At 41.3% G+C, this 20,236-nt stretch overlaps 1 protein-coding gene across 2 annotated transcripts in view; it reads left to right on the top strand.

The window, feature by feature from the left end:
* The window catches only part of Anapc1 (anaphase promoting complex subunit 1), a 75,447-nt gene extending 57,176 nt beyond the window's left edge, over positions 1-18,271 (top strand). For both annotated transcript variants that reach the window (XM_075962112.1, XM_075962111.1), the window contains exons 39-48: positions 1,205-1,291; positions 3,739-3,856; positions 5,070-5,147; positions 5,462-5,529; positions 6,418-6,556; positions 8,822-8,908; positions 10,155-10,250; positions 11,749-11,944; positions 13,586-13,720; positions 15,269-18,271. In XM_075962112.1, coding sequence (XP_075818227.1) covers positions 1,205-1,291; positions 3,739-3,856; positions 5,070-5,147; positions 5,462-5,529; positions 6,418-6,556; positions 8,822-8,908; positions 10,155-10,250; positions 11,749-11,944; positions 13,586-13,720; positions 15,269-15,384 — 1,120 coding nt within the window. In that variant the 3' untranslated portion in view covers positions 15,385-18,271. The remainder of the gene's footprint in view (positions 1-1,204; positions 1,292-3,738; positions 3,857-5,069; positions 5,148-5,461; positions 5,530-6,417; positions 6,557-8,821; positions 8,909-10,154; positions 10,251-11,748; positions 11,945-13,585; positions 13,721-15,268) is intronic.
* The last annotated feature ends 1,965 nt before the right edge of the window (positions 18,272-20,236 follow it).

Genomic DNA, 20,236 nt, shown 5'->3' with positions numbered 1-20,236 from the left:
CCCTGCATCAGTTGCAGAGGGTTGACGTCTCTTGCCATCTTCTCTATTATCTGTAGCTTTACTTACTTATCTGATGTCTGTGACCTTGGCCAACTGCTCTAATTTCTGAGTTATATAGGCTTATTTTCACCTCCCTTAGAAGTATAAAAAAATTAAAATTTGGAAGTTAGAGATAATGAGGAATATGTGCATTTTCCTTTTATGTTTTGTGACAGTTGCTTCTTTCTAGTAATTTAGGATTATGAATGTTTAAAGCTGGAGCTATAGCTCAGTCATAAAGTACTTGCCTATCTTGTACAGGACCCAACCTCTGAATTGTTGCAACAGCAATAAAAATTAAAGAGCCAACAAGAATGGGTAAAGGGATGTTAACTATCAAAATTCTTTTTATTTTATGATTTTTGAAATTTCTTCCTTCTAAATAAGTCCTATCTTAGTATGGCTACTTGCTTTTCTTTTAGATTGGATCATTTTTCTTCATCTCTGTTTCTGTCTTTGTTTTTTTATATATATTTTATTTTTAATTATTTTAATTAAATAAATTATATATTTAAATAAATAATTTAAATAAATTATAATAATTTATTTTAATTATGTGTGTCTATGGAAGGGTTTATACACTTGAGTTCAGGTTCTTGTGTCAGTTCCCCTGGAGCTTGAGTTACAGGCAGTTGTGATTTGCCCAACATGGGTGCTGAGGGCCAAGCTTAGATCCTTTGGAAGAACAGCTCACACTCTTAACTGCTGAGAAATCTCTCCAGCCCCTGGCATTGCCTTTTAGTGATTGTTTTATTTTTAAATTGTTATGTTTTCTGTAAGATTTATACTTAAAACAGCCTGTACTGTTATTTTTAATCTCCAAGTTTCTAGTGTTAATATCTGAATATTCATCTTTGAATTTTGATTTATCAAAATGATAAAGTACTTCATTATCCTTACTCTGTTGTTTTAGGATAAACCTTGCTTCTTAATCCCTGGGTTGCATTGTGACATTTGTAAAATGTTACTTTTTTTTTTTTTTTGAATAGTAGTCATTCTGGAAATGATGCAGGGATTGACTGCAAAGAGATGTATCCACACCAAGGATACACTTTGTTTATCAAGTATACTTTGTTACAGAACCCCACTGTGCTGGCTCAAGAATGCCTGGAAGATATAAGCATGGAAATTAATAATGTCTGTCCTCACTGAATTTGCTCTGCAGGTACTCTTTGAGCACATCTAACTCGTCCATTGCTGCTCTTCTCTGTGCCCTTTACCCACATTTCCCAGCCCACAGCACTGACAACCGGTGAGTCCTGTGCATTGCTTAACACTGTTTCCTGAGTTATCTGAGGGTAGTTAGTCTGTTTTGCTTTCATGGGCAATTGCTTTGTTTTTGAACTTACCTTCCTGTCTAAATCTATTAAACATCTCTTTCAAAGTATTAGACTAGAAGAAAATTCTGGACATCTGATGCCTGATTATTCTTACATCTTTGAAACTTGTGAACCCAAATGTAGGCCAGATTGAGTTATCTTTAGGTACAAATTTACCATGCAAACTTTAGTAGCCAAGGGAAGTTGGCTACTATATATATATATATTTGTTGTAAGGAGGCTGCTTGTTGGTTCCCGGCTGCTCAGCCCTGAAATAACCACAGAGAAACTATATTATTTAAAACACTGCTTGGCCCATTAACTCTAGCTTCTTATTGGCTAACACTTATATCTTAATTTAACCCATTTCTAGTAATCTGCATATTGCCACATGGCTGTGGCTTACCGTAGGGTAAAGTTCTGGCATCTGTCTCTGTTGGGGCTACATGGCTTCTCCCTCTCCACCTTTCTTCTCCCAGCATTCAGTTTAGTTTTCCCCACCCACCTCTGTTCTGCCCTGCTCTGCTATAGGCTCAAAGCAGTTTCTTTATTAACCAATGGTATTCACAACATACAGAGGGGAATCCCACATCATATATTTATATATACTATGTTTTCTGTTAAGATTATTTAATTCCAAGAAAAAAAAACTTAATTTGATTTAGTGGCAATGTTAATTCCTTCTTTAATATGATAGCTGAGAAGTTTTGTGTAAATGGCATCAAAAAGACAAAAATCGAGACCTATAAAAAGATAAAACAATTTAGAAGTGACAGGAAGCAGTAGCCCCAGGAGTCTTATGAAGCAAGCAGTGCAGAGCTTTAGAGAGCATGTAAAGCACAAGAATGACTAGCGCGTCCTTCTCCAGGAAAGTGTTCAGGTAAAGGGACCTCTTTTGTGCATTGGGAAAGAAAATAGCTCTTTGTGTAATAGCCCTGGCTGTCCTGGAAGTAGCTCTTGTAGACCAGGCTGGCCTCTAACTCACAGAGATCAATTTGTCTCTGCCTCCCAGTGGTGGGATTAAAGGCGTGCACCACCACGACCCTACATTTTGTTTCTGTTTTTAAGTTACTAGTTTTGTGTGTGTCCTATGTCTGTGTATCTGGAGGCCAAAGATTGACCTTGGGTATTATCTTTATCTGTCACTCTCCATTTTACTTTTTGAGATAGGGTTCCTACTGACTATAGAGCTTGACTGGCTGGCCACCAAGTCCCAGAATCCCAGGATCCACTTGTCTTCACTTTCCTGGCACTGAGGAGTCACAGGTGTATGCCTCTACACCAGGATGTTAGTTTTGGGGAACTAACACAAGCCTTCATATTTAAGCCATGTGCACTTTACCACCCCACTGAGTCATCTCTTCAACCTCCTTTTATCTTTTTTTAAAAATTGTAGTCTCATTTCATTAGTCTTTAATAATGGTATCCAAAAATTAAGCATTTGTGTTTTGATTCTAAAATGTAATTTGTAAAGTTAAAAATTTTTTTTTAAAGATTTTATTTATCTATGATGTATACAACAGTCTGCCTCCATGTATGCCTGCAGGCCAGAGGGCGCCAGATCTCATTACAGATGGTGGTGAGCCACCGTGTGGTTGCTGGGAATTAAACTCAGGTCCTCTGGAAGAACAGTCAGTGCTCTTAATCGCTGAACCATCTCTCCAGCCCTAAAGTTAAAATTTTTAATGTGAAAATTCAAAAACAGGTATATACACACATTGCCACTCTCACCCCTCAGTGTTTTACTGTGCCTGTTAGTGAGTTGTGATTGTTTGTATGCAAGAATGTATACAAGAGAGCTTTGCCCTCTGAGAATTGACTGGTGTCCTTCCTTCCCTACCAACCCTGAAGAAAAAAACTACAGCATGTCCCTGAGATAGGTGACGAGGATGATTGTGTAGAGAAGCCAGGAATGGTTGAATGGAACTGTTGTTTTAAGTCAATTGTTCAGGCTCCATTAATAAATATTTTCTTGTTAAGACATTCCTTGTTAAACTTTTTTTCACCTGTGAACTCAGACCAAGAATTCTTAGTAATTCAAGTAGTTTCTTAGACTTTCTTTATGTGCTTTGGGGCCTGCAAGATGGCTCAGTAGATAAAGGTGCTTGCCACCAAGCCTGATGACCTGAGTTTAATTCCCTGTACCCACATGGTGAAAGGAGAGACTAACTCTTTTAGTTGTCCTCTGAGCTCTGCATACAGGTATCAGATGGGCATACGCACAAGTGTAATAAAAAAAATTAAACTAGAATTTCTTTGTACTTTTAATTCAGTTTTCCATCTTCATTTCAGATTCTTGATAGGAAGGTATTTGTCACCCCAGCATCTTTTAGTCTGTCAGCAACAGTGATTGTCACTTCTCTATGTTTTCTGTGCTCAGGTATCATCTCCAGGCCCTCCGGCACCTCTATGTGTTAGGTGCAGAACCAAGGCTTCTGGTACCTGTGGATGTGGATACAAACACACCCTGCTATGCCCTTATAGAAGTTACTTACAAGGTAACTGTCCCTGTCATCTCTGTAGGCCAGGTTATTTTAAAACATTTTAGCAAAAGGTGATGATAGTAAGTTGAACAGTCACAAAAAACAAAGCTTCCCAAGTTGCTGTTCACTGCCAGGCCAAACTCTCATGTTTGGGTGTAGTTTTTGGCATCATCAGCTGTTCTTTTGTCCTTACAGCTGATCACTGGGAAATGTTACTCTTAACTTTATGTGGCTAATTAAATTGTTCTGCAGAGTCATTTGGCTAAGAATGATTCTTAGTTTGATTTTGCCGAACATTTGAAATCCCTAAATTGTGTATTTTAGTGATCTTTCATTGGCATGCACACACAGATTACAAACCATGTAGTCGGTACCAAATTATTAAATACTTCTTTTTGTCAAAATGTGCTACACTTTGAAATGTGAAAGTGAGGTAATGATGTCATATTCCTGAAGGAAATGAATAGCCGGACATGGATGCAGTGATAACAGTGTGATAATTGGAGGGGTATGTGGCATGCTGGAGTGTTCTTATCCTGTTGAAGAGTTTGGAGCAATTGTCACAGTGGAAACTAGGCTGAGAAACATCACTTGTTCACAACATGTGTTTAAACCCATGGCTTAGAAGCACAGCCCTTCAGGTTTGCTGCCCAGTGAAAGTGTTGATGGTGATGAATGCTTCATAATAGAATTTAGGCTTGAGTCTTTTAAGATTTGAGTATTAAGACTGTAGCTATAGATCAGCCCTAGAATGCTTGCTTGGTATGCACCAGGCCATCATGGACTTAGTGTAGCACTGCCAAGCAAAAAGACTATCAGAGAGTGTTGGGCTTCTTTTGCTGTGAAGACACAATGACCACCGCAATTCTTATAAAGGGAAACTTTTAATTGGGGTGGCTTGCAGTTCCAGAGGATTAGTCTGTTATCATGGCAGGACATGACAGCAGATATGGTGCTGCTGAGAGTTCTTGATCTGCAGGCAACAGGAAGCGAACTGTTTGTCACACTGAATATAGCTTGAGCAAAGGAGTCTTTCAAAGCACACCCTCACGATGGCATACTTTCTCCAAGGCGCACCTCCTAATAGTGCCATTCCCTTTGGGGGCTATTTTCTTTCAAACTACTACAGAGAGGTTGTGTTGTTTCCTAGTAAAGTGCAGACCATGAGCAAGGGGAAGGCACAGAATGACCATTTGGCCAATGCTGGTTGTGTTTTATCTTTGTAAAGGGCACTCAGTGGTATGAACAGACCAAAGAAGAACTGATGGCTCCAACCCTTCTTCCAGAACTTCATCTGTTAAAGCAGGTGAGTTGGCGTGACTTAGGTGGTCTGTCTAGGGGTAAATTGAAACAATTGCATAGCAGTAAAGGTGTACCCCTTTTCTCTATTTTAAGAAAGCAGCAACATCAGGAGGAATTTTTATGAAGGATAGAGGAGGTCTTATCTTAGTGGTCTTTACTAATAGTCTGTGTCTCTTCAGAACATGGTTCACATCCTTTTTGTAAGCAATTGGATCTTCTTAACCTAAAGGTGGCTCATTGCAGCCAAGTCACTATTTCCTTTAAGAAACATATTCGGTTTGCCAGCTTTGAATGACTATGTTACATTTGTTCTTGCAGATGAAAGTTAAAGGGCCAAGATACTGGGAACTGCTCATAGATTTAAGCAAGGGAGAACAGCACTTGAAGTAAGTATACTGAATTCTCACTTTTGCCTTTCTGGCAGTGCATAGAAGTCTTCAGGGAGGTGAAATTCTAGACTAGGGTATGAGAATTGTTTGTCATTCTTTGATCTCATCCAAGACAGCATATAGGGTATATTGAACAGTGTGTTCTATATCTTTGAAGCAAGATTTGTTTTAGAATGTAAAAGTGTTAATTCGAGAGTCAAACTATAATGTTGACATATGTTCATTGAAAAACTAGAACATGTTATTTTACTTACTTTAGACAGTCATGGGGTTTCTGTGGGTACAGTACGATTTGGTTTAAAGGGGATTTTTTATAACTACGGATGCTCGTCAGATGTCTTCTCTTGCTCCCTTTAGCTATTGTTACAACTAACAAAAGGAAAATAAATTATATGCAAGTAATTATTTTAGCATTTTAATAATTTTATACCTTGGGAAATGTGTAATTTGTTTAAATTCATAAAAGTTTTGAAAAGCACATAAAAGTTTCATAGTTTAGTCCCAATTGTGTCGTCGTATTCTGCAGTAGCTAATTTCTATTTGTTTGGTCTTAGATTACTTAGTATTTTCTTTCTACTGAAGTTACTACATCTTTAGTATTCGCTGTATCTTAGGCATATTGCAAGGGACACAGGAACCACAATTTTAGCTAAGATCCCGAGAAGCTCAGTCTTGAGCAGGTGAATCCCGTGAATCCCAGTCCCACAGAGCAGTGGAGCTGCAGCCTCACTTACATGCACTCATTCATTTTGTACATAGTGAGTAATCCTGCCAGAGAATGGAGAAGATGTCCCCCCTTTGAAAGTGGACTGGAAAAAGCTAGCTTCAGCAGAGAACTGCCATTAATACCGCCTGTAAAGTCATCTTTTTCTCTCTCCGCCCCAGGTCCATTCTTTCTAAGGATGGAGTTTTGTATGTAAAGCTCAGGGCAGGCCAGCTGTCCTACAAAGAAGATCCAATGGGGTGGCAGAGTTTGTTAGCACAGACTGTTTCTAACAGGAACTCGGATGCCCGGACTTTCAAGGTAGTGTTGCGTTTCATTGAGTGTCTTTTATTGCTGTAGATTGTAAAACCTAATCGACCATGATATCCACTGCTTTCTTATGTGACACCTATAATGAAATAGGGACATCCTGCTAATATTCTATGTAAGACTTGTATTTAGTGCCACATATAATAAACTTCCACACTACAAGCAATGTTTGGTTTAATTATTTTACTTGCTAGTCCTTCAAGTAGAGAAAGAAATTTGCTAGATAACACTTGTTATCCCCCCTTCCCGCCCACACCCCCTTCTACCTTTCTTTTGGCAGTGTTGACCAGGTTGGCACCACCTCTCCCTGGCTCCCCTTTACTCTTTGTCTCTAGAGGCTGAATCATGGCTTTATACATGCTAGATTAAATGTTTTGCCATGAACTATAACCCCAGCCTTGACCTCACATCGTGATTCCCTTGCCCCAGTCTCCTGAGTGCTGGGATTTAGGCACACACCACCATGCTTGGCTCTATTCCACTGGGTAGGGAATCCAGTTTTCAGCCGTTATTTGTTTCTTTAATCTTGATGAAAATGAAACGATACAGCATGAATCTTGATTTTTAATTTATTTCATAGTATTCAGTACCAGTACAGTAGTATTTAAAATGAAGAAATAGTTAAAAGTATGAGTTAAAAATCAATACTGTGGAGGGGTCAGTATATATTTTATGTTCTAGAATTCTTGTCCATCATTAGAAATGTGTTCTGTAATCTAGCATTAAACTTGAGAATTAATTTAATCTTAGTTTTTAAGCATTTCATGGGCATATGTACTTGGGGCTCATATAGCAAGGATGCGTCAAGTTCAGCAGCTCAGGACTAGGCACAGAACAGCTCTCCTTGTCCCTGAGTTAGGAGGTAGCAGATTACTGTAGTTCAGCTTATATCTGATCTGAGAGCAGTCAGTTGACATTTAGCCTTTCTCATAGTTACCATTTGTAAAGCTATAAACTCGCCCAGTTTTGATGTCAGTGTGTTGTTGTTGGCAGCAATCAAATATTGTCTCTGGAATATTTTGAAGAGTTGGTCTGTGTTTTTTTTGTTTTGGATTTTTTGTTGTTGTTGTTGTTTGGTTTTGTTTTTTAGCTTAAATGAGCACTATTTTTTTTTTAAACTTGACACTTATATGAAAAGCTATTTCAATCTATGGGGAAAATAGATAATCATAACTTACTTTTGAATATTGAAAGTATATAGAAATTAAGAGAAAGCTCAGTCTCCTGCCTGCTATGAGTTTAAAAATAAAATAGGAACCTAAATTGGAAATACTCCATTTTCAGTCCTGAATATAAAGTGGTATACTGAGGTTTTTTCCTACTATTTTATTGTAGTAAAGTGCACAACATATAAAATTAGTGCCTTAGCTATTTTTAAATGGGAACTGTTTCTAAACAATAGCAGATACAATGTTGACGTGTAGCCATCATTAGAAGAATTACAACTTGCAGACCTAAGCTATCCCTATCAACATTAGCTCTTTTGCTAGCCCAGGCAGCAGCCCCTTTGGCCTTTTTGTCTGTGTGAGTCTAGTTCTTCTAAGGGCCTCTTATGTGAAGGATCATAGGAACTATCCTTTTGTGGTGGCTTCTGGTGAGACTCCTCTTTCCCTATTCTTCCCTACTACTTGGACTCTCTGTCTCTCTGTCTGTCTATTTTACATCCCAGCTACAGTTTCCCCTCCCTCCTCTCCTCCCAGTCCCTTCCCTCGACCCCTTCTCTCCCTGTCCCCCTCAATCCATTTCTGTTCAGGAAAGGGCAGGCCTCTTATGGATGTCAACAAACATGGCATATCAAGTTGCAATAAGACTAAACACCTCTCCTCATATTAAGTCTGGACAAGGCGACCCATTATGAGAAATGGGTTCCCAAAAGCCAGCAAGAGAGTCAGAGACAGCCTGTGCTCCTGCTGTTTGGAGTCCTACAAGAGCCAAACTACTCAGCTGTCCCGTATATGCAGAGCTGGTTGTTGTTCAGTCTCTGTGAGCCTTTAAGTGCTTGTACTTTTAAGCAGACTTTAGTTAGACATGGAGGGAGGGAGGAAAGCCTTTTGCGGGCAGTTTATAAGAAAGAAGACATGTTTATTATTGGTGTTTTGGTAGATCAGCACTTCATATTAGCTTATGCAAAAGCTTCTTGAAGCAGCTTCCTAACAGAGGAAGCTTTTTGTCCTGTGGAGCATTGTATGAAAAGAGTGAGCAGAAAGGGGAGTAGCAGTTGGTTATCTCCCTTAAATGTTTGTTTTTCTTTTTTAGCCAGAAACAGTTTCATCATTCACTTCTGATCCGGCGCTTCTGTCATTTGCTGAATATTTCTGCAAACCAACTGTGAGCATGGGTCAAGTAAGTATTATGTGGTTTGCTGGGCCTCAGGGCAAGACTTTTATTAGTTCATCAATAGACAACCAGAGACACCTGTGATATTCATATCTGCCTTTGAGATTGATGATATCCTTCACGTTGTTACATGTTACAATTAAATTTAGTACCTTTCTACCCAAATAGAAGAAAAAGGTTACAATTTCTAAGGTATTAGCTTTGATGGGTGATGTTTCTTGTGTCCATTCTTGAAAGAATTTGTTCTCAGTGTTTTAGCACCATTCTTGGTTTTGTAAATTTTTAGTGGTTTTGTCTCCTTTGTATATTAACCCTTCTTTCTGTTTTTCACACAGCTATTATCTTCAAAATTTCAAAGGTGTCTAGTGACCTTTGTTCAACAAATTGTTTAGATATGGAAGAGTGTGTAGGGAACAGTGGGGTGATTCTGGTTGAAGCCTGTTGTCTGAAATTGTATGTGGTCTCAGGAAGAATGTCCAGCCTCCCTAAGATGTGGCTTCTTCCAGAAAGATGTTTAGATGCTGCCTTACAACATCACTGAGTGCTGAGCAAAGGAGCTGCATCCTCACTACACAGTGCTTTCCCCTCACCTCACAGTTCTTTTTTTTATATTTATTTAAATAACTTATTTTCATTTATTTTACACACCAACCAGTTTCCCCTCTCTCCTCTCCTCCCATGCTCTCCCCTTTCCCATCTCCCCTCCTCCCCCAAGTGCACAAGTAATCCATCATTTGGATTTGTAGATGAGGAGACTGCTTACTTGAGCCATCACACACCCAGGTTCACACAGCTAATAAGGACTAGGGTGTGCATTTGAGGCCAGGGAGACAGCTCTGATAAAGTCTGTGCCTTCCTTTGCCACTACCACTCCTTCCTCTCTCCAGCCCCCACTGCTGGGTTTGATTCTGAGACCTTGTTATACTTACTTGTATGCTGTTTATTCTTGCCTCTTGGTTGGTCCACACTCCTATGTGTATCCCACTACTCACAGCTGACTGAAGGCTTTCTCTGCTGTGTTTTCACAGCATTTTTTTAAACCCTAGATTGATCATGATCAGATCACGTGCTGTTTTCTCGCCTTCCTTTTCTGGGTTTTGACTGCTGTTTACTATGACTTTTTATAGAGAGTAACTGGTTTTCACTGTTTACCACGGAGCTGCAGAATAGGCATTGCAACTGCTCCACAATTGTTTCTTGAGTTGATTTTGGAACATGCTTTGATGTGCTAAAAAGTGCTTTTCCCCCATAGAAACAGGAGATTCTGGACCTCTTTTCTTCAGTACTCTACGAGTGTGTTACTCAGGAAACCCCAGAGATGTTGCCTGCCTACATAGCAATGGATCAGGTATGGTTCCAAAGTTGTTTGTGTTCTGATGTGATTGATCCTGTATTTCAAATGACCTACTTAACTGTGGGAAGTTCCTATGTATTCAGTTTTTAGTTTCTTGCTTGCTTTTAGCCATCTAAGCAGGGAACCATTTCCAGTTGACAGCTCTATGCTATCGCACAGAGGCTGGGCTGGTGCTAGCAGGAATGCTCTCTGGAAGGCTGCCTTTCTCTTAGGAGTTCCATGTCCCTTTCTGTCTCCTTCTGATGTGGGGAGGAAGAGCCCATTTCCTCTTTTGCTCTAGTGTTCCTGTGCCATCTGTTGCCTCCTTTCTGGAAAACTTCTTCATAGGAAGGCCACAAATGAGCAGTAGGTGAGCCATATGTGCCCCAGTGATTGCTTGAATATGAAATCCCACCTCCTTGGCCAAGGCTGCAGGAAGTTTGAGAACCAGGAATTGGTGATTTAGGGAGATGGTTTGTAAGTGCCTAATAGGGGCATGTAGAACATAATGCCTGGGAGCTTTCCTGAAGCATCGGCCTCCCATCAGAGTTGTTGTTGATACAGCATTCTCACATCTCATAGTTTTTCAGACCCAGATTTGCAATTAAGCCAAGCCAATAGTTTTCTAACCTGACTAAAATGTATCTGGGGAATCTCAAAATACAGATCTTCAAATCCTGTTCTATACCTACTTAGTTGAATTAGGGTGGGAGAGGGTGGTGCAACATCCAGAACCTATAGTTTTTAAAATCCTCAGTAAATATGAAGAGTTTATATATTAGCAGTTGGGACTCTGTCTCATGTCAAAGAAATAGTCTTTGATAGTCAAAATGATCTGCTGGGTAGCTGAGTAGAAAAGCATTTAGGCAGGAGATAATTCCCCAGGCATGAAAGTTGTCATCTGTGGAGTAGTGTTGCACAGGCCCAGAGGCTGCTACAGTGTGGGCCCATCTCTTGTCAGTTGCAGAGAGTGACTGCTGCTGTGCTGGCGCTTTGCTTGCTGCCTCTCTTGGCGCAGTAGCTAAGCTGTGTTCTTGGTTGCTGATTCCCTTCCTTTTTAAAGCTCCGGCAACTCTCCCCTCCACCACCTCGAGCAGTCTCCATGGATGAATGTCCCCTCTGGTGGTAGCCCTGGTACCTTTATAGGTAATTCTTAAGATCAATAGTTAGCCCTCTGCCTCACTGGGATTCCTGTCTGATCCTGTTGACATTGTACTTGACCTCTTCCCCAGAGATTTATACACCAGTGGATCTTCCTTATTCAGAACTGCTGAATGACCTTGACCTTTGTTCCTTTTACTTGGAAGTTGCCTTTGTGTTGAAGAAAGTGGAGCCACACCAGGGAAGGCTCCTTATTTTGGTCAACTGCATTTTAACACCCCATGGTTCACCATAGCCTTTTGCTGATCTTGTCAGCATTATTTTAAGCAAACCCTAGAATGCAACACTGAAAATAACATGATTACAACATCCTACCATTTCATTAAACTGTTCTTTCTGTTTCCTCACACAGGCTATAAGAAGTCTTAAAAAAAGAGACATGTCAGATACATCTGATCTTTGGCAGATAAAGTTGATTTTAGAGTTTTTCAGTTCCCGAAGCCACCAGGAGAGGCAGCAGGACCCTAAGCGAGGTCTCTTTATGAACTCTGAGTTCCTGCCTGTGGTGAAGTGCACTATTGATGCCACCCTGGATGAGTGGCTGCAAGGTATGGTGACACAGTGCCCTTGTGCTTTTAGGGTACACTCGTCTGAAGCTTCTCTATTCTAACAGTTCCCATTGGCAAACTAGGTAAACCTGAGCATAATCTATGGTTTGATGAGTTAAATCCTGTTTAAGTCTTTTAAAAATACATTTACCTGCTTTAGGAATGGGCTTATGGAATGAGTCAATGAGATCTTGTGGCCGTGGCTCATCCAGGAGAAGTGCTAACTTCAGAAGGAAGGAAACTGTAAAGTTACTCATAACTTTGAGAAGTGATGTGACTGTGGGAATGTAGTTGATCTATTACTTGTACATAAAGCTGACTGACTGCAGCCAGTTCCTGGATTTTCATAACCCTTTCTTTTTATTCAGCTCTTCCTAGCAAATAGCTGACAGGGACCTGCTTTGCGTACATACAAACCCTAGTCCTAGTAGTAACTGTGCTTTCCTGGGAAATAGCTTCTGACAAACAGACTGTAAAGCAGCTTCTGGGGAGTGAATGAAGAAAGCAGCTGTGTGAGCACTGTCCTTCCATTTACCGGATGCTTCTGTATAGCTTTGAAATGTTTCTGATAGGCATTAGACTCACCATTTTTTTTTGTGAAAATGCTATAGAATAGGTGTCAGTGTTTTCTTTCCATGAAATTTGGTATTTCAACACATGTAGAGAGCCTTTGTTATTGGGAAGTATGCCATTAAGGCTTATCAAATTCTTGGAGGAGTGTAAAATGACAATCTATTCTTAGCATAGTATCTGGTTGGTCTTGTTGCTCTTTAGGGTACTTGGTGAATTCAGTTTTCCAAGCATCTTTAGGTCTCTTATTTGTTTTCTCAAATTTTCTTTTTGGTTCAAATGTCTGTCTTATGCCTGTAGCAGACGACTGAACTGAATTTGGTTTAAATAATGAAGCTAGCAGTAAGCCAGTATTACTAGAAACACACAGATAAGACAGGTTTAAGAGGTTCCTTAATTGCTGGGGCTTCAACTTTTACCCCTAAAGTTCCATTTGCTACCCACTACTCTGTGGTCACTTTATCTCCTCATATTGTACAGCCAGCAATTACAACTTTCCAGTTTTTCATGATGCTCAGAGAAAGGAGTTGCTTTTAGGAACCTTGGCATGAAGATAGGGTCATTCCTGTCCCAGAAGCAAATGTGGCATTGACCATCTCATCCCATTCCTCAACCCACCCCTCCTTGTTGCAGAATGTCTCACTGAATGGCTGCATCTTGGTTACAGACATGTTTTTGTACCTGTGCTCCAGACCTACCACACCAGAAACTCCAGACTGTGTCAGACTGTGTTTCAAAAGCTCTCTGATGGGCGTTGGAATTTGATCATTTCCAACCAAGAGTAAATATAGTCTCTCCTGGCCTTAAGTCATTCTCCTTGAATATTATACTGGAGGAAAAGAAGTGACAGTGGGTGTTTGTTACCATGTAATCTCGTGTGTTTGTGTATATTCTCACCTCCTCAGCACTCTAAACTCAGCCACTCTCGCCTCTGTACCGTGCAGCACTGCCTGGTTTGTGCCAGGGGCTAAGTCTGCACTTTTGAAAGAGTAAGAAAAATAATCCTTCCCATTTTTCTCATCTCTGTTCTTGGTTCTTGGTCCATTTAACTCCTCTTGTGTCCTCTCACAGCGGGAGGTGATGCGGCTGTGCATGCCTACCTCAGTGGGCAGCCTGTTGACAAATCTCAGCTAAACATGCTGGCCTGCTTCCTGGTCTACCACTCTATGCCAGCACCACGACACTTGCCGCCTCTGGGACTGGAAGGTAATTCCACCTTGACCCTCTTTTCAGTACATGTTCCCACCAGTTTCTAGTTAGGGAGACACTCCTGTGAGTTACCTTCTCCAGTGCAGCACTCATCTGTAGTCTTGCTTTGTGTTTGTTGAGAATGCTTTCTGAAAATAGAACAACAAATCATATACTTTTATTTCTTAAAAAAAAGTGTTTTTCAGAGTAGGACTATAAACTAAATGTGTATATTATTCTGTTATAATGAATGAAATCTGTATATGTATTTAAGTTTATATGGATTGAACTCAGGGTCTTGGGCATGGCTGTCAAACACTCAACCTGAGCTATATTTACAGAAGTTACTTCATTTTTCTTAAAACTTTTTAAGGTTTCCTAGTTTTTAAAAGTTGTATGTAATCACAATTTCTATAACCCTAAAACTTTAAAGCTACAGGTACTTAATTTTCTAGATCTTTACAATTTTACATTAAGAAGTATAAAAAGTTGAGTGAAGTGAGTTGGAATATGGAAACAGGCTCTGAGTTTGTCTGATCTATTCATGTCATGCTTAAATTGATATTTTGAGGATGAAAAAATATTTTTGAGAAGGGGAAGGTTGTTTGGATAGTGTTTAATCACTTTTAGCTTAATGCCAGTACTCATTTATGGAATTTAGGAAGCCTCAAACACTATCTCAGGAAAATAGCCACAGTAGTAGCAGCTACATTGACAGGCCCTCAAGCTGCCCCGCTAATGCAGCCCTAGCGTAGGAATTAGTTAGATTAATGCTGCCTCAAACTGCCCTTGCATTCCTCTTTGGTGCTGGTATTTTCCACCAGTCAGATAGCTGTCTCTCCCTGGCTTCTGGCTGTGCAAGATTCTTCCCTACCTTTTTTCCTTCCTGTTTTATTTTATTGCTCCCCACCCTGTTCTTACTCAGATAAGAAAGTAAACAGGACCAAATGGGGCAGGGAAGAATCCCAAGAAGCAGGGAAATCGAAAAGTGTATATAACTTGCACTGTTGGGATTATAGGAGCATGGAGATGAAGCTTAAAGACTTCTTTGGTGATGCCCCATACTTCCATCAGGTTGAGATCTTGGAAGTATAACAGAATCATCTGTGTAGCTTTCAAAACCCTGGATGCCCAGGCCTCACTCCCAGTTAGTCATGTGCGATCTCTGTGGGACCAAGAGTCACAGGCATTAGGTCAACTCTCAGTCTTCAGTCTGTGGTGGTTTTTTGTTGTTTGTTTGCCTCTTTTATTTTATTTTTGGTAGAAGATCTAACTCACAGATCAGAAATTGAGTATTAGAATCAGTTTTCAGAATCACTTATCGTAATTGAGGCTAATTAAATTTAACGTGCATAGAAAAGTTCCCACAGTGGTTGAATCTCTAAAGTACAGAATGGGTAAGTTTAAATTCTCAGTATTTTAGGAAATTAAAAATTCAGGGATTGCCTCTGGGGGCTTTTGTCTTGAAGGAAGAACGCCTGGCTCATACATATGTTGTGCTCCTTGGGAGGACTGTGTGGCTGAGGCTGTGCAGTGATGTAACCTCCTGCATCTCTGTCTCTTCAGGGAGTACGAACTTTGCTGAGCTCCTCTTCAGGTTTAGACAGCTGAAGATTCCAGTCCGAGCTTTGCTCAGACTGGCTCCCTTGCTGCTTGGAAACCCACAGCCGATGGTTATGTGACCACATCTGGTAGTCAGCCTCCCTGAAATGACCACAGCACAGAATCATAATGACAGCAAAGCTGCAGCAGCATTTCTCTTTGGTGAGCAGTGGAACTCTGAAGCGTGTGCCTCGCTGTTTAAGATCTGTGTTGGAAGTGCTCCAGACACTGTCGCTGTCCATGTCATTAGCCAATGTGTAAGAGTCCTTCAAATGCTCTTTTGTAAATAAAGATTTTTTGGTTTGTTTTCAAAACTATTGGTGATTGCTTTGGACTTCAGAACAGAGCAACAGGCTGATTTTTGAAGCCTTTGAACTTCAGTGGTTCAGGTGAAAGGTCTGTACTCAGAAGTGCCAGACTGAAAAACCACATCACGAAAGTGGACTTTCCGCCGCTGTTGGAGAGTCGTGTGTTGTCTTCTGTGTCACACTCGTCTTCTCTATGATACGATGGACAGTATGATCACTGCAAGCAGAGCTCTGGTGAAGAATTGCCTGCCCAGCATGGAGTGCAGGACTGTGCCCTGACCTCAGCGTGACTGTGGGCTGCAGTTCTTGGGCGGTAACAAGGTTAAAGGATACCTTAAGGGTAAGTTCTAATTTGATAGACCCGATGGCCTACTCAGGAGGGAATAGGAGGAGGAATGCTTTTCTTTTACTATTATGTGAAAATTTGCAACACAACTGCTTAAAAGCCAGGAAGATTCCCTCATGGGGAACCACTCAGACAGCATCTTGGACTTCAGCATCTCGAAATATAAGAAATACATTTGTCATCCTTAAACCGTCGTATCTGGTATTTGGTTTTAGCAGCCTGTGCAGGCTAGTGTATGATACCTGCCCAAAAATATAAAATTGCCCCTATAGAGGAATGTTAAGAAAATATTTTTAAATATAAAAGTCCATCAGAACTGAAGATTTGGGGAGTATTTTTGTGTTCTGGGTTTCAAGACAGCCCGTGAAGCAAGATAGTCTTCTGAAGGCACCTAAGCTTCAGCCCCACGTGGCAGGAAGAGCTCCTTCCACTTCACTCCAGCCTGTGCTCATAGCTTGCTTTCAGAAGAATGGAACCATGAATAAGTAGGAACTGCAAAATTTCTACCTACCGATTTCCCATTTGTTAATGAAAAAGCAAATATAGGTGGCTCCATTGGGATTTGGTAATGTCCATCTGCCTGCATCAAGGTAATTTGTGGCTGACTTTGAGAGCAAAATCTTAAAGATTGCTATGAATTGGTAGGTGATGAACATTCAATTTCATCAAAATTGAACCAACTGTTCAGGCAATTGTTATTTTCACTCTCAGTTGTTAATAGTTGCTGTAGGAAGACTTGAGAGGTGTCTGACTAGTTTTTGGACACATTAACTCATACAGGAGGGAAAATCGTCATGATGGTGTCGAGAAGAGTGAACAGTAAGCTTTAAAGAGAGGATTGGATACAGTGGAAACTGCATTGACGGGCCTGTGGTCAGCTGGATGGGCACAAAGAATTTTAGTGCTCTCGAGTCAGCATGCCAGGATCATCAGATAATCATCTTTACTAGTTTCCAAAACATCCCATGGGAGGCAGTCTCACCATCCACAGCAGCCAGCCTCCCGGGAGTCATCGCAAGGGAAGAGCTAGAGAAACCTGGCAGTGAAGTGTCTAGTCTCAAAGCAGCACCTGGGACTTCAAGTGGGGGCTGTTTAGCCAGAACTTGTTGTATTGCTTCACCTCCTGTGCACATGGAGTGGAGACAAGGTGTAGCTGCTGTGAGTACAAGTATTGTCTGCTACAGACACACAATTGAACAGTGCACTGAGATCCTTTTCCCAAAGGATACTGACATCTGCTCCTCCCTCAAGGTCTAACGAGGGAGCGGGAGCCAAAGCAAATTGAGGTCAAATGTCAGGCTTCTGCTCTGACATAGCCCTCGCTCTCCATGCTGGGCTCTCCCCATCACACTGCGCTCCAGCCCCGCTCGGGTCTGCTGTTGCCAGCATGGATTCTAGTCCAAGAGACTCAGAAACAGCTGAAAGGACTTGGCATTGGCAGAGCTTATGAACATGTTGAAAATACGGGCGAGCATCTTTGGACTCACATGGGCCTTTGTGTCTCTTTTCTGAGTTGTATTCATTGACTTAGTCTATTACTACGGTCACATTATATAGAGCATCTTGTTTAAGCTTTTCTCTTTTAGCTTTGATAAACTTGAATACTGCAATCTTTTTCCTTTAGGATACTTTGGAAAGTACTTTTCAGCTTTTTTTCTTTTAAACATTCATATTAGAATTTTAAAACAGGAACTTCATAGTAAATTCAGTAAGATTTATAAAGTACCTGTCAGACCTTAATTCCTGTGCTTTTTGTACTCAAGTGCTTAGCTGTACTGTTAGCCTTTTCTCTGTTGCTAATGGATGTCTCAAGTCTCTGCCTTGTGAGATTGTGTGCTTTAAAAACTCAAGACGTGTTGGATCTTGATGTCACAGTTGCCTCATGGATGGAGGGTGAGTCCCTAAAGCAAGCACAAAGGTAGGAAAGCCAGTGTTGATGGTATTTTCCTTCAGATTAAAACATCCCTCCAGGAAGAAGAAGGGGAAACCTAAGAGACTAAACAAGCATCACATGTCTTGGAAAGTTGAAGCTTAAGGTCATAAAGTGCTCCCCCAAGGTTGTAGAAATAGAGCTCTATGTGTTTGTGAGGAGTAGGGGGTGGAGGATGGTAAAAAGACAGAAAGGGGCAAGTTGACCACCAGAGCTGCTTAGAGGAGGAGGCCTAGCTGCCTGGGAGAGGAGTCTCTGACTAGTCAAGCAGTCTGCAAGTTGTGAAGAGCTGTTGCCCATGTTGAGGTGGCTTTGGTGATACAGCTGCTTTTGAGTTGCCCCTGCTCTTGTAAGTGGTCCCAATAAACTCATTGATTTGCTAAGCTGGACTTTGGCAATGTCATTTCTTTGGTCTGTCTTTGATTTCCTAACTGATTTATGAACGTGTGTCTGGGGGTCGGTGGGGAGAGTCTTCCCAGGAAAAGTGTCACACAAAGCTAGCTGTACCACTCACTCACCTTTCAGGCTTGGGTGTTTCTGTGCATATTCCACTTACCAAGCATGTTTGGGGTTTGGGTGAATGACTCAGTAATAGAGTGTAAGCACATGCTAGGCCCTGGGTTCTATCCCCCAGCCAAACACACACAAATACTTTCAGTATTACCTTTTCTACTGTCAGAAGTTAAACAGGAATGTTCTGGATAGATGACACAGATCTGAAGCTGAGGAATCCGGAGCAGACCCATTGTAAGTAGCCTGTAAAGCTGCAGCCTTCCTGATCCTCCAAGTGACACGAGCAATCTCAAACCCTCTTTCCACATCATGTATGTATTCATTCATATCCCAAGAGCAGACCATGGGTGCTGTCTCCAGTATCATCTCACTCCAAACTCTGATCTGTTGTACTAGTTCTTTAAAAATCTTCTGTCAGGCTGGGCAATGGTGGCACACGCCTTTAATCCCAGCACTCTGGAGGCAGAGGCAGGTGGATCTCTGTGAGTTCGAGACCAGCCTGGTCTACAGAGCTAGTTCCAGGACAGGCTCCAAAGCCACAGAGAAACCCTGTCTCGAAAAACAAAAACAAAAAATAAATAAATAAAATAAAAATAAAAATCTTCTGTCCACCCAGTTCATGGGCTGCGTGTGAGCTTGAAGACAAACCAAGTGAGACAGCCAACTTGATTCTTGAGTCGTGTTTACATTTTTAAAAGATTACATGTGTGTGAAGGTGTACATGTGCCACAGAAACCCCATGGTGGGGGTAACTTGGTTTTTATTTTGAGATTTAAGTTTATGAATCCAAGTGCTTGTTTAAATATATGTCCATTCACCACATGCTTATAGTGTCCCCAGAAGCCAGAAGAGGGCATCAGATCCCCTGGGACTGGATTTACAGACAGTTGTGAGCCTGGGTGTAAGTGCTGGGAATTGAACCCAGGTCCCCTGCAAGAACAGGTAGTGCTCATAATAGCTGAGCCATCTCCAGCTCCAAGAGGAGTTGTGAGCGTATGTCTTCACCTGCCTTGTTGAGGGATGGTCTCACTTGTTGCTGCCGTGTGGCGTACTCTAGGGATCAAACTCACATCAAGCTTGCAAGACGAGCTTTTTTAAATCTACTGGCTCTATTGAAGCACCCTTAGTGCCTGGCTTCCCTCCTGGTTCCCAAGGCCTTAGATGCTCTGAACCTTGGCTTTCTTCCTCTGCCGTCCAGATGGCACTCTCATCTTGGGGATGCTAACTGCTTCCCCTTCCCCAACCGTTGTTTTTAGTACTTGGAATGATCTTTCTTTCTATTTTTTTTTACTTTGTTTTTTTTAATAGAGTTTTAAAAAAAATACCAATCCAAATTCCCACTCCCTCCCTTCCTTCCATTCCCTCCACACATCCTCCCACTCCACCCCCATCTAATCCTGCTTTGTGGAAGGTCAAGGCCCTCCCTACTACATCTAGACTGAGCAAGGTGTACATCCAAAGAGAATAGGATCCCAAAAAGCCAGTACATGCAGTAGAGATAAATTGCAGTGCCACTGCCAGTGGCCCCTCAATCTGCCCCAGCCATACAACTGTCAGCCACATTCAGAGGGACTAGTGTGGTCCTATGCTTGTTCCTTCCCAGTCCAATTGGAGTTGGTGAGCTCCCATTAGCTCAGGTAAACTGTTTCAGTGGATAAACCCTTCATGGTCTTGACCTCTTTGCTCATAGTCTCATTCCTTCCACTCTTCAACTGGACCTTGGGAGCTCAGTCCAGTGCTCCCATGTGGGTCTCTGCCTCTGTTTCCATCTGTTGTTGGGTGAAGGTTCTATGGTAATATTTAAGATAATCACTGGAAAAACCAGTTCAGGCCCC

The sequence above is a fragment of the Microtus pennsylvanicus genome, chromosome 2 (genome assembly GCF_037038515.1).
Source record: "Microtus pennsylvanicus isolate mMicPen1 chromosome 2, mMicPen1.hap1, whole genome shotgun sequence".
NCBI lineage: Eukaryota > Metazoa > Chordata > Mammalia > Rodentia > Cricetidae > Microtus > Microtus pennsylvanicus.
Note: the sequence above shows the minus strand (reverse complement) of the source record. Positions and strands in the feature narration are given on the sequence as shown.